The sequence below is a fragment of the Aotus nancymaae genome, unplaced genomic scaffold (genome assembly GCF_030222135.1).
Source record: "Aotus nancymaae isolate 86718 unplaced genomic scaffold, 86718_ANA_hifiasm-v0.15.2.pri h1tg000141l, whole genome shotgun sequence".
NCBI classification, from domain to species: Eukaryota; Metazoa; Chordata; class Mammalia; order Primates; family Aotidae; genus Aotus; species Aotus nancymaae.
The window spans coordinates 1446267-1458744 of NW_026988556.1; the positions used below are offsets into that span (position 1 = coordinate 1446267).

Sequence of the window (12478 nt, forward strand, 5' to 3'; positions counted from 1 at the left end):
GCGGTGGTTTGTAGTTCTCCTTGAAGAGGTCCTTCACTTCCCTTGTAAATTGTATTCCTAGGTAATTTATTTTCTTTGTAACAATTGTGAATGGGAGGAGTTCACTCAAGGTTTGGCTCTCTGCTTGCCTGAGATGATGGGGTTTTGTAAATATACACTCATGTTGTCTGCAAACAGAGACAATTTGATGTCCTCTCTTCCTGTTTGAATACACTTTGTTTCTTTTTTTTGCTTGATTTCTCTGGCCAGAACTTCCAATGCTATGTTGAATAGGAGTGGTGAAAGCCGGCATCCTTGTCTTGTGCTGGATTTAAAGGGAATGATTCCAGCTTTTGCCCATTCATTATGGTACTGGCTATGGGTTTGTCATTAACAGCTCTTACTATTTTGAGATAGTTCTGTCAACACCTAGTTTATTGAGAGTTTTTAGCATGAAAGGGTGTTGAATTTTATCAAAGACCTTTTCTGCATCTATTGAGATAATCATGTGGTGTTTTTTTTTTTTTTTTTTTTTTTTTTTTTGGTCATTGGTTCTGTTTATGTGACGGATTACGTTTATTGATTTGCATGTGTTGAACCAGCCTTGCATCGCAGGGATGAAGCCCACTTGATTGTAATGGATAAGCTTTTTGATGTGCTGCTGGATTCGGTTTGCCAGTATTTTATTGAGGATTTTCAAATCAATGTTCATCAGCAATATCGGCCTGAAACTTTCTTTTTTTGTTGTCTCTCTGCCAGGTTTTAAAATCAGGATGATGCTGGCCTCATAAAACGAGTTAGGGAGGAGTTCCTCTTTTTCTATTGTTTGGAATAGTTTAGAAGGGATGGTACCAGCTCTTCTTTGTACCTCTGGTAGAATTTGGCTGTGAATCCATCTGGTCCTGGGCTTTTTTTGGTTAGTGGGCTATTCATTACTGCCTCAATTTCAGAAGTTCTTATTGGTCTATTTAGGGATTCGATGTCTTCCTGGTTTAGTCTTGGGAGGGTGTATGTGTCCAGGAATTTATCCATTTCTTCTAGATTTGCTGGTTTATTTGTGTAGAGGTGTTTGTAGTATCCTCTGATGGTAGTTGTATTTCTGTGGGATCAGTGGTGATATATCTTTTATCATTTTTGTGTCTCTATTTGATTCTTTTTTCTTCATTAGTTCTGTTTGTGATCTATCTATTTTGCTTTTTTCACAAAACATTATCATCAAAGTGAACAGGTAGCCTACAAAATGGGAGAAAATTTTTGCAATTTATCCAGGCCTGGGCCTGGGCAGGTGCCGGGGTCCAGGTCCTCTGGACAGGGCAAGGTGCCGGGGGGCCTGGGTCTCTGGACAGGAGTAGGTGCCGGTGCCAGGGGCCTGCGTCTCTGAACGGGGGTAGGTGCCGGGGGGCCTGGGTCTCTGGACGGGGGTAGGTGAAGGGGGAACTGGGTCTCTGAAGAGGGGTAGGTGCCGGGGGGCCTGGGTCTCTGGACAGGCGTAGCTGCTGGGGGCGTGGATCTCTGGCCAGGGGTAGGTGCCGGGGTCCTGAGTCTCTGGACAGGGTTACGTGCCTGGCGCCTGGGTCTCTGGACAGCTGTAGGTGCCGGGGGACCTTGGTATCTGGACAGGGGTAGGTGCCTGGGCCCTGGGCCTAGGTAGGTGCTAGGGTCCAGGGCCTCTCGACAGGGGCAGGTGCCGGGAGGCTTGGGTCTCTGGACAGGGATAGGTGCCAGTGGCCTGGGTCTCTGGACAGCAGTGGGTGCTGGGGTCCAGTGTCTCTGGACAGGGTAGGTACCAGGGGGCCTGGGTCTCTGGACGAGTGTAGGTGCCGGGGTGTCTGGGCCTGAGTAGACGCCGGAGTCCAGGGCGTCCGGACAGGGGCAGGTGCCGGGGGGCCTGGTTCTCTGGCCAGGGGTAGGTGCCGGGGCCTGGGTCTCTGGATAGAGGTAGGTGCCAGGGGCCTGGGTCTCTGGACAGGGGTAGGTGCGGGGGGCCTGGGTCTCTGGCCAGGGGCACGTGCCGGGGGACCTGGATCTCTGGATAGAGGCACGTGCCGGGGGCCTGGGTCTCTGGACAGGGGTAGGTGCCAGGGGACCTGGGTCTCTGGAAGGGGCAGGTGCCGGGGGGCCTGGGTCTCTGGACGGGGGTAGGTTCCGGGGGGCCTGAGTCTCTGGACGGGAGTAGGTGCAGGGGCCCGTGGGTCTCTGGACAGGGGTCGGTGCTGAGGGGTCTGGGCCTGGGTAGGTGGCAGGGTCGAGGGCCTCTAGACAGGGGCAGTTGCCGGGGTCCGCGGCTTCTGGACAGGGGCATTTGGCAGGGGGCCTGGGTCTCTGGACAGTGTCAGGTGCCGGGGTCCAGGGCCTCTGGACAGGGTTAGGTGTCGGAGGCCCTGGGTCTCTGGACAGGGGCAGGTGCCAGGGCGCCTGGGTCTCTGGACAGGGGCAGGTGCCGGGGGGCGTGGGTCTCTGGACAGGGCTAGGTGCCGGGGGACCTGGGTCTCCAGGAGGGCAGGTGCTGGGGCCTGGGTCTCTGAAGGGGGATAGGTGCCGGGGGCCCTGGGTCTCCGGACAGGGGTAGGTGCTGGAGTCCAGATCCTCTGGACAGGGTAGGTGCCGGGGGCCTGGGTCTCTGGACAGGGTTAGGTGCCAGGGGTCCTTGGTCTCTGGACGGGGGTAGGTGCCAGGGTCCAGGGCCTCTGGACAGGGGTAGGTGCAGGGGGACCTGGGTCTCTGGACATGGACAGGTGCCGGGGTCCCGGGTCTTTGGACAGGGGTAGGTGCCGGGGGTTGGGTCTCTGGACAGGTGTAGGTGCCGGGATCCTGAGTCTCTGGACAGGGGTAGGTGCCGTGGGGCCTGGGTCTCTGGACAGGGGTAGGTGCCGGGGGGCCTGGGTCTCTGGACAGGGGTAGGTGCCGGGGTCCAGGGCCTCTGGACACGTCTGGGTGCCGGGGGCCCTCGGTCTCTGGACAGGTGTAGGTGCCGGGGCCCTGGGCCTAGGTAGGTGCTAGGGTCCAGTGCCTCTCGACAGGGGCAGGTGACGGGAGGCTTGGGTCTCTGGACAGATGTAGGTGCCGGGGCCCTGGGCCTAGGTAGATGCTAGGGTCCAGGGCCTCTTGACAGGGGCAGGTGCCGGGAGGCTTGGGTTTCTGGACAGGGATAGGTGCCAGGGGCCTGGGTCTCTGGACAGGGGTGGGTGCTGGAGTCCAGTGTCTCTGGACAGGGTAGGTGCTGGGGGCCTGGGTCTCTGGACAGCCGTAGGTGCCAGGGGTCCTGGGTCTCTGGATGAGGGTAGGTGCCGGGAGGCCTGGGCCTGGGTAGGTACCGGGGTTCAGGGTGTCTGGACAGACGCAGGTGCTTGGGGGCCTGGATCTCTGGACATGGGCATATGCTGGGGGCCTGGGTTTCTGAACATTGGTAGGTGCCGGCGTCCAGAGCCTCTGAACAGGGTTGGGTGCCGGGGGCCCTGGGTCTCCGGACAGGGGTAGGTGCTGGAGTCCAGATCCTCTGGACAGGGTAGGTGCCAGGGGCCTGGGTCTCTGGACAGGGTTAGGTGCCAGGGGTCCTTGGTCTCTGGACGGGGGTAGGTGCCGGAGGGCCTGGGCCTGGGTAGGTGCCAGGGTCCAGGGCCTCTGGACAGGGGTAGGTGCAGGGGGACCTGGGTCTCTGGACACGGACAGGTGCCGGGGTCCCCGGTCTTTGGACAGGGGTAGGTGCCAGGGGTTGGGTCTCTGGACAGGTGTAGGTGCCGGGATCCTGAATCTCTGGACAGGGGTAGGTGCCGTGGGGCCTGGGTCTCTGGACAGGGGTAGGTGCCGGGGGGCCTGGGTCTCTGGACAGGGGTAGGTGCCGGGGTCCAGGGCCTCTGGACACGTCTGGGTGCCGGGGGCCCTCGGTCTCTGGACAGGTGTAGGTGCCGGGGCCCTGGGCCTAGGTAGGTGCTAGGGTCCAGTGCCTCTCGACAGGGGCAGGTGACGGGAGGCTTGGGTCTCTGGACAGATGTAGGTGCCGGGGCCCTGGGCCTAGGTAGATGCTAGGGTCCAGGGCCTCTTGACAGGGGCAGGTGCCGGGAGGCTTGGGTCTCTGGACAGGGATAGGTGCCAGGGGCCTGGGTCTCTGGACAGGGGTGGGTGCTGGGGTCCAGTGTCTCTGGACAGGGTAGGTTCTGTGGCCGGGGGTAAGTGCCGGGGGGCCTGTGTCTCTGGACGGGGGTAGGTGCCAGCATCCAGTGCATCTAGACGGGGGTAGGTGCCGGGGACTTGGGTCTCTTGTAGTCCCACCTACTTGGTCTCTTGACAGGGGTAGGTGCCAGTGGTCCTGGTTCTCTGGACAGGGTAGGTGTCAGGGGTCCTGGGTCTCTGGACGGGGATAGGTGCCCGGGGTCGTGGGTCTCTTTACGGGGGAAGGTGCGGGTATCCTGGGTCTCTGGACAGGGGAAGGTGCCAGAGGGCCTGGGTCTCTGGACAGGGGAAGGTGCAGGGGGGCTGGGTCTCTGGACAAGGCTAGGTGCCAGGGAGCCTGAGCCAGGGTAGGTGCTGATGTTCTGGGTCTCTGGACAGTGGTAGGTGCCGGGGGGCCTGAGCCAGGGTAGATGCCGGTGTCCTGGGTCTCTGGACAGGGGTAGGTGCCGGGGGCCTGGGTCTCTGAATGGGGGTAGGAGCCGGGGGGCCTGGGTCTCTGGACGGGATAGGTGCCGGGGGCCTGGGTCTCTGGACAAGGGTAGGTGCCGGCGGCCTGCGTGTCTGGACACGGGTAGGTGCCCCCGGTCCTGGGCCTCTGGACGGGGTAGGTACCGGGAGCCTGTGTCTCTGGACAGAGGTAGGTGCTGGGTTCCCGGGGTCTCTGGACAGGGGTAAGTGCTGGGTCCTGGATCTCTGGACAGTGGTAGGTGCCGGGGTCCAGGGCCTCTTGACAGGGACATGTGCCGGGGGTCTGGGTCTCTGGTCATGGGCAGGTGTGGTGGGCCTGAGTCGCTGAACGGTGGTAGTTCCCAGTGGGCCTGGTTGTCTGGACAAGGGTAGGTGGCGGGGTCCTGGGTCTCTGGACAGGGTTAGGTGCAGGGGCCTCGACAGGGGTAGGTGTTGGGGCCCTGGGCCTCTGGACAGGGGTAGGTGTTGGGGGACTTGGGTCTCTAGACAGGGGTAGGTGCAGGGTCCTGGGCCTCTGGACAGGGACAGGTGCCGGGGTCCCGGGCCTCTCGACAGGTGCAGGTGCCAGGGGGCCTGTGTCTCTGGACAGAGGCAGATGCTGGGGCGCCTGTTTCTCTCGACAGGGTTAGGTGCCGGGGGACCTGGGTCTCTGGACAGAGACAGGTGCCGGGGATCCTGGGTCTCTGGACAGGGGCAGTTGCCGGGGGCCTGGATCTCTGGACATGGACAGGTGCCGGGATCTAGGGCCTCTAGACAGGGTCAGGTGCCGGGGGGCCTGGGTCTCTGAACGGGGGTAACTACCGGGTTCCAGGGCATCTGGACAGGGGTTGGTGCTGGGGGCCTGGATGTCTGGACAGGGGTAGGTGCCGGGGTCCTGGGTCTCTGGACAGGGTAGGTGCCGAGGACCTGGGTCTCTGGCCAGGGGTAGGTGCCAGGGGGCCTGGGCCTGGGGAGGTGCCGGGGTCCAGGGCCTCTGGACAGGGGCAGGTGCCGGGGGCCTCGATCTCTGGACAGGGGCTGGTGCCGGGGTACAGGGCGTCTGGACAGGGGCAGGTGCCAGGGGACCTGGGTCTCTGGACAGGGGCAGGTTCCGGGGTCTAGCGCCTCTGGAAAGCTCTAGGTGCCGGAGGCCGTGGATCTCTGTACAGGGGTAGGTGCCGGTGTCCAGGGCCTCTGGAAAGGGGCAGGTGCCGGGGGGGCCTGGGTCTCTGGACAGGGGTAGGTGCCAGGGGGCCGGGGCCTGGGTAGGTGCCGGGGTCCAGGGCCTCTTGACAGGGGCAGGTGCCAGGAGGCCTGGGTCTCTAGACAGGGGTAGGTGCCAGGAGGCCTGGGCCTCTGGACAGGGGTAAGTGCCGGGTGGCCGTGGTCTCTGGACAGGGGTAGGTGCCGGGGGTCCAGGGTTTCTGGACGGGGGTAGGTGCCGGGGCCTGGGCCTGGGTAGGTGCCTGGGTCCAGGGCCTCTGGACAGGGGCCGGTGCCAGGGGGCCTGGGTCTGTGGACAGGGGCAGGTGCCGGAGGCCTAGGTCTCTGAATGGGGTTAGGTGCAGGGGGGCCTGGGTCTATTGACAGGGGCAGGTGCCGTGGGGCCTGGGTGTATTGACAGGGGCAGATGTGGGGGCACCTGTGTCTCTGGATAGGGGTAGGTGCGCGGGGCCTGGGTCTCTGGACAGGCGTAGGTGCCAAGGTTCCTGGGTCTCTGGAAAGGGGTATGAGCCGGGGGGCCTGGGCGCGGGTAAGTGCCAGGGTACAGGGTGTCTGGACAGGCGCAGTTGCTGGGGGTCCTGGATCTCTGGACATGGTCACGTGCCGGGGGCCTGGGTCGCTGAACGGGGGTAGTTGCCAGCGTCCAGGGCCTCTGGACAGGGTTAGGTGCAGGGGTCCTGGGTCTCTGGACAGGGGTAGGTGCCGGGTTCCTGGGTCTCTGGACAGGGTAGATGCCGGGGACCTGGGTCTCTGGACAGAGGTAGGCACCGGGGGCCTTGGGTCTCTGGACAGGGCTAGGTTCCAAGGGGGCGTGTTCTTGGGTATGTGCTAGGGTCCAGGGCCTCTCGACAGGGGCAGGTGCCGGGAGGCCTGGGTCTCAGGACAGGGGCAGGTGCCGGGGGCCTGGGTCTCTGAACGGGGTTAGGTGCCGGGGGGCCTGTGTCTCTGCACGGGGGTAGTTGCAGGGGGCCTTGGGTCTCTGGACAGGGGTAGGTGCCGGGAGGCCTGGGTCTATGGACAGGGGTAGGTGAAGGGGGGCCTGGGTCTCTGGACAGGTGCAGGTGCCGGAGCGCCTGGGTCTCTGGACAGGGGCAGGTGCCAGAGCGCCTGGGTCTCTGGACAGGCGTAGGTGCCCGGAGGCCTGGGCCTGGGTAGGTGCCGGGGTCCAGGGCCTCTGGATAGGGTTAGGTGCCGGGTTCCTGGGTCTCTGGACGTTGGTAGGTGCCGGGGGCTTCTGTCTCTGGACGGGAGTAGGTGCTGGGGGCCTGGGTCTCTCGACAGTGGTAGGTGCTGGGGGGCCTGGGTCTGTGGACAGCGGTAGGTGCCGGGGTCCAGGGCCTCTGGACAGGGTAGGTGCCGGGGGCCTGGGTCTATGAACATAGGTAGATTCCAGGGTCCTGGGTCTCTGGACAGGGGTAGGTTCCTGAGGGCCTGGGCCTGGGTAGGTGCCGGGGTCCAGGGCCTCTGAACAGGGTCTGGTCTGGGGGGCCTGGGTCTCTGAACATAGGTAGATTCCAGGGTCCTGGGTCTCTGGACGGCCGTAGGTGTCAGGCTGCCTGGGCCTGGGTGGGAGCCGGGGTCCAGGGCGTCTGGACAGGGGCAGATGCTGGGAACCTGGGTCCCTGGACAGGGGCAAGTGCCGGGGGCCTCTGTCTCTGGAAGGGACAGGTGCCGGGAGCCTGTGTCTCTGAACGGGGGTAGGTGCTGGGGAGCCTGTGCCTGAGTAGGTGCCGGGGTCCAGGGCCTCTCGGCAGGGTTAGGTGCCGGGGGGCCTGGGTCTCTGGACGGGGTAGGTGCCAGGAGCCTGGGTCTCTGGACAGGGGTAGGTGACGGGGGCCTGGGTCTCCGGACAGGGTAGGGGCTGGGGGCCTGGTTCTCTGGAAAGGGTTAGGTGTCGGGGTCCTGGGTCGCTGAACAGGGGTAGGTGTTGCGGTCCTGTGCCTCTGGACAGGGGTAGGTATTGGGGGACCTGGGTCTTTAGACAAGGGTAGGTGTGGGGTCCTGGGCCTCTGGACAGGGGCAGGTGCCGGGGTCCAGGGCCTCTCGACAGGGGCACGTGCCGTGGGGCCTGGGTCTCTGAACAGGGGTAGGTGCCGGGGGCCTGGGTCTCTGGACAGGGGCTGGTGCCGGGGGCCTGGGTCTCTCAACGGGGGTAGGTGCCTGGGGCCTGGGTCTCTGGACAGGGACAGGTGCCTGGGGGCCTGGGACTCGACATGGGTAGGTCCCGGGATCCAGGGCCTCTGGATACGGGCAGGTTCCGGGGGGCCTGGGTCTCTTGACAGGGGCAAATGCAGGGGCGCCTGGGTCTCTGGACAGGGATAAGTGCTGGCTGGCCTGGGTCTGGGGACAGGGGTAGGTTCCCGGGGGGCCCGGGTCTCTGGACAGGGGTACGTGCCGGGGTCCAGGGCCTCTGCACAGGGCTAGGTGCCGGGGGCCCTGGGTCTCTGGACAGGGGTAGGTGCCGGGGGCCTGGGTATCCGGACAGGGGTACCCTGGCCAGGGTCCAGGGCATCTGGACATGTTCAGGTGCCGCGGGCATGGGTCTTTTCACACGGGCAGATGCGGGGGCGCCTATGTCTCTGGACAGAGGTAGGTGCCGGAGGGCCTGGGTCTCTGGACAGGGGTAGATGCCGGCGGGCCTGGGTCTCTGGACAGGTGTAGGTGCCGGGGGTCCTGAATCTCTGGACAGGGGTAGGTGCCCAGAGCCTGGGTCTCTGGACAGGGGTAGGTGCCGGGGGGCCTGGGTCTGTGGACAGGGGTAGATGCCGGGGTCCAGGGCCTCTGGACAGGGCTAGGTGCCGGGGTGCCTGAGTCTCTGGACAGGGGTAGCTGCTGGGGGCGGGTGTCTCTGGGCAGGTGTAGGTGCCAGGGGTCCTGAGTCTCTGGACAGGGGAGGTGCCGGGGGCCCGGGTCTCAGGACAGGGGTAGGTGCCGGGGTCCTGAGTCTCTGGACAGGGGTAAGTGCCGGAGGCCTGGGTCTCTGGACAGGTGTAGGTGCCGGGACGCCTTGGTCTTTGGATAGGGGTAGGTGCTGCGGGGCCTGGGTCTCTGGAAGGGGCAGGTGCCTTGGTCTCTGTATAGGGGTAGGTGCTGGGGGGCCTGGGTCTCTGGAAGGGGCAGGTGCCGGGGGCCTAGGTCTCTGAACGGTGGTTGGTGCCAGGGGGCCTGGGTCTCTGGACGGGTAGGTGCCAGGGGTCCTTGGTCTCTGGACGGGGGCAGGTGCCAGGGGGCCTGGGCCTCGGTAGGTGCCGGGTTCCAGGGCCTCTGGACAGGGAAAGGTGCTGGGGGGACTGGGTCTCTGGACAGGGGCTGGTGCCGGGGGCCTGGGTCTCTGAACGGGGATAGGTGCCGGGATCCAGGGCCTCTGGACAGAGGTAGGTGACGGGGGCCTGGGTCTCCGGACAGGGTAGGGGCTGGGGGCCTGGTTCTCTGGAAAGGGTTAGGTGTCGGGGTCCTGGGTCGCTGAACAGGGGTAGGTGTTGCGGTCCTGTGCCTCTGGACAGGGGTAGGTATTGGGGGACCTGGGTCTTTAGACAAGGGTAGGTGTGGGGTCCTGGGCCTCTGGACAGGGGCAGGTGCCGGGGTCCAGGGCCTCTCGACAGGGGCACGTGCCGTGGGGCCTGGGTCTCTGAACAGGGGTAGGTGCCGGGGGCCTGGGTCTCTGGACAGGGGCTGGTGCCGGGGGCCTGGGTCTCTCAACGGGGGTAGGTGCCTGGGGCCTGGGTCTCTGGACAGGGACAGGTGCCTGGGGGCCTGGGACTCGACATGGGTAGGTCCCGGGATCCAGGGCCTCTGGATACGGGCAGGTTCCGGGGGGCCTGGGTCTCTTGACAGGGGCAAATGCAGGGGCGCCTGGGTCTCTGGACAGGGATAAGTGCTGGCTGGCCTGGGTCTGGGGACAGGGGTAGGTTCCCGGGGGGCCCGGGTCTCTGGACAGGGGTACGTGCCGGGGTCCAGGGCCTCTGCACAGGGCTAGGTGCCGGGGGCCCTGGGTCTCTGGACAGCGGTAGGTGCCGGGGGCCTGGGTATCCGGACAGGGGTACCCTGGCCAGGGTCCAGGGCATCTGGACATGTTCAGGTGCCGCGGGCATGGGTCTTTTCACACGGGCAGATGCGGGGGCGCCTATGTCTCTGGACAGAGGTAGGTGCCGGAGGGCCTGGGTCTCTGGACAGGGGTAGATGCCGGCGGGCCTGGGTCTCTGGACAGGTGTAGGTGCCGGGGGTCCTGAATCTCTGGACAGGGGTAGGTGCCCGGAGCCTGGGTCTCTGGACAGGGGTAGGTGCCGGGGGGCCTGGGTCTGTGGACAGGGGTAGATGCCGGGGTCCAGGGCCTCTGGACAGGGCTAGGTGCCGGGGTGCCTGAGTCTCTGGACAGGGGTAGCTGCTGGGGGCGGGTGTCTCTGGGCAGGTGTAGGTGCCAGGGGTCCTGAGTCTCTGGACAGGGGAGGTGCCGGGGGCCCGGGTCTCAGGACAGGGGTAGGTGCCGGGGTCCTGAGTCTCTGGACAGGGGTAAGTGCCGGAGGCCTGGGTCTCTGGACAGGTGTAGGTGCCGGGACGCCTTGGTCTTTGGATAGGGGTAGGTGCTGCGGGGCCTGGGTCTCTGGAAGGGGCAGGTGCCTTGGTCTCTGTATAGGGGTAGGTGCTGGGGGGCCTGGGTCTCTGGAAGGGGCAGGTGCCGGGGGCCTAGGTCTCTGAACGGTGGTTGGTGCCAGGGGGCCTGGGTCTCTGGACGGGTAGGTGCCAGGGGTCCTTGGTCTCTGGACGGGGGCAGGTGCCAGGGGGCCTGGGCCTCAGTAGGTGCCGGGTTCCAGGGCCTCTGGACAGGGAAAGGTGCTGGGGGGACTGGGTCTCTGGACAGGGGCTGGTGCCGGGGGCCTGGGTCTCTGAACGGGGATAGGTGCCGGGATCCAGGGCCTCTGGACAGAGGTAGGTGACGGGGGCCTGGGTCTCCGGACAGGGTAGGGGCTGGGGGCCTGGTTCTCTGGAAAGGGTTAGGTGTCGGGGTCCAGGGTCGCTGAACAGGGGTAGGTGTTGCGGTCCTGTGCCTCTGGACAGGGGTAGGTATTGGGGGACCTGGGTCTTTAGACAAGGGTAGTTGTGGGGTCCTGGGCCTCTGGACAGGGGCAGGTGCCGGGGTCCAGGGCCTCTCGACAGGGGCACGTGCCGTGGGGCCTGGGTCTCTGAACAGGGGTAGGTGCCGGGGGCCTGGGTCTCTGGACAGGGGCTGGTGCCGGGGGCCTGGGTCTCTCAACGGGGGTAGGTGCCTGGGGCCTGGGTCTCTGGACAGGGACAGGTGCCTGGGGGCCTGGGACTCGACATGGGTAGGTCCCGGGATCCAGGGCCTCTGGATACGGGCAGGTTCCGGGGGGCCTGGGTCTCTTGACAGGGGCAAATGCAGGGGCGCCTGGGTCTCCGGACAGGGATAAGTGCTGGCTGGCCAGGGTCTGGGGACAGGGGTAGGTTCCCGGGGGGCCCGGGTCTCTGGACAGGGGTACGTGCCGGGGTCCAGGGCCTCTGCACAGGGCTAGGTGCCGGGGGCCCTGGGTCTCTGGACAGCGGTAGGTGCCGGGGGCCTGGGTCTCTGGACAGGGGTAGGTGCCTAGGGGCCTGGGTCTCTGGACATGGGTAGGTGCGGGGTGCTGGACAGGGGTTGGTGTTGGGGGACCTCGGCCTCTGTACAGGGGTAGGGGTTTGGGGACCTTGGTCTCTGGACAGGGGTAGGTGCGGGGTCCTGGGCTTCTGGACAGAGGCAGCTGCCGGGGGTTGGGGTCTTTCGACAGGGGCAGATGCCGAGGGGCCTAGGCCTTGGTAGGTGCCGGAGTCCAGGGCCTCTGAACAGGGGCAGGTGCCGGGGCTTAGGTCTCTGTACAGGGGCAGGTGCCGGGGGGGCCTGGGTCTGTGGACAGGGGAAGGTGCCGGGGGGGCTGGGTGTCTGGACAGTGGTAGGTGTCGGAGGGGCTGGGTGTCTGGATAGTGGTAGGTGCCGGGGGGCCTGGGTCTCTGGACAGGGGTAGGTGCCGGGGGGCCCGGGTCTCTGCACAGGGCTAGGTGCCGGGGGGCCCGGGTCTCTGCACAGGTGTAGGTGCCGGGGGGCCCGGGTCTCTGCACAGGGGTAGGTGCCGGGGGGCCCGGGTCTCTTGACAGGTACAGGGGCCGGGGGGCCTGGGTATCCGGACAGGGGTACCCTGGCCAGGGTCCAGGGCATCTGGACATGTTCAGGTGCCGCGGGCATGGGTCTTTTCACACGGGCAGATGCGGGGGCGCCTATGTCTCTGGACAGAGGTAGGTGCCGGAGGGCCTGGGTCTCTGGACAGGGGTAGATGCCGGCGGGCCTGGGTCTCTGGACAGGTGTAGGTGCCGGGGGTCCTGAATCTCTGGACAGGGGTAGGTGCCCGGAGCCTGGGTCTCTGGACAGGGGTAGGTGCCGGGGGTCTTGGATCTTTGGACAGTGGTAGGTGCCGGGGGGCCTGGGTCTCTGGACAGGGGCAGGTGCTGGGGCCTGGGTCTCTGAACGGGGGTGGGTTGTGGGGGCATGGGTCTCTAGACGATGGTAGGTGCCGGGGGGCCTGGGCCTGGGTAGGTTCCGGGGTCCAGGGCCTCTGTACAGGGGCAGGTACTGGGGGGCCTGGGTCTCTGAACGGGGGTAGGTGCCAGGGGG

The 12478-nt window shown here is 65.2% G+C and overlaps 1 protein-coding gene across 1 annotated transcript in view; it reads right to left on the reverse strand.

The window, feature by feature from the left end:
• Window positions 1-1015: 1015 nt before the first annotated feature.
• Window positions 1016-12478, reverse strand: part of LOC135272894 (dynein axonemal heavy chain 6-like) — a 72479-nt gene continuing 61016 nt past the window's right edge. Inside the window, exon 11 of the mRNA XM_064371605.1 lies at window positions 1016-1078. Within this exon, the coding sequence (XP_064227675.1) occupies window positions 1031-1078 (48 nt within the window). The 3' untranslated portion in view covers window positions 1016-1030. The remainder of the gene's footprint in view (window positions 1079-12478) is intronic.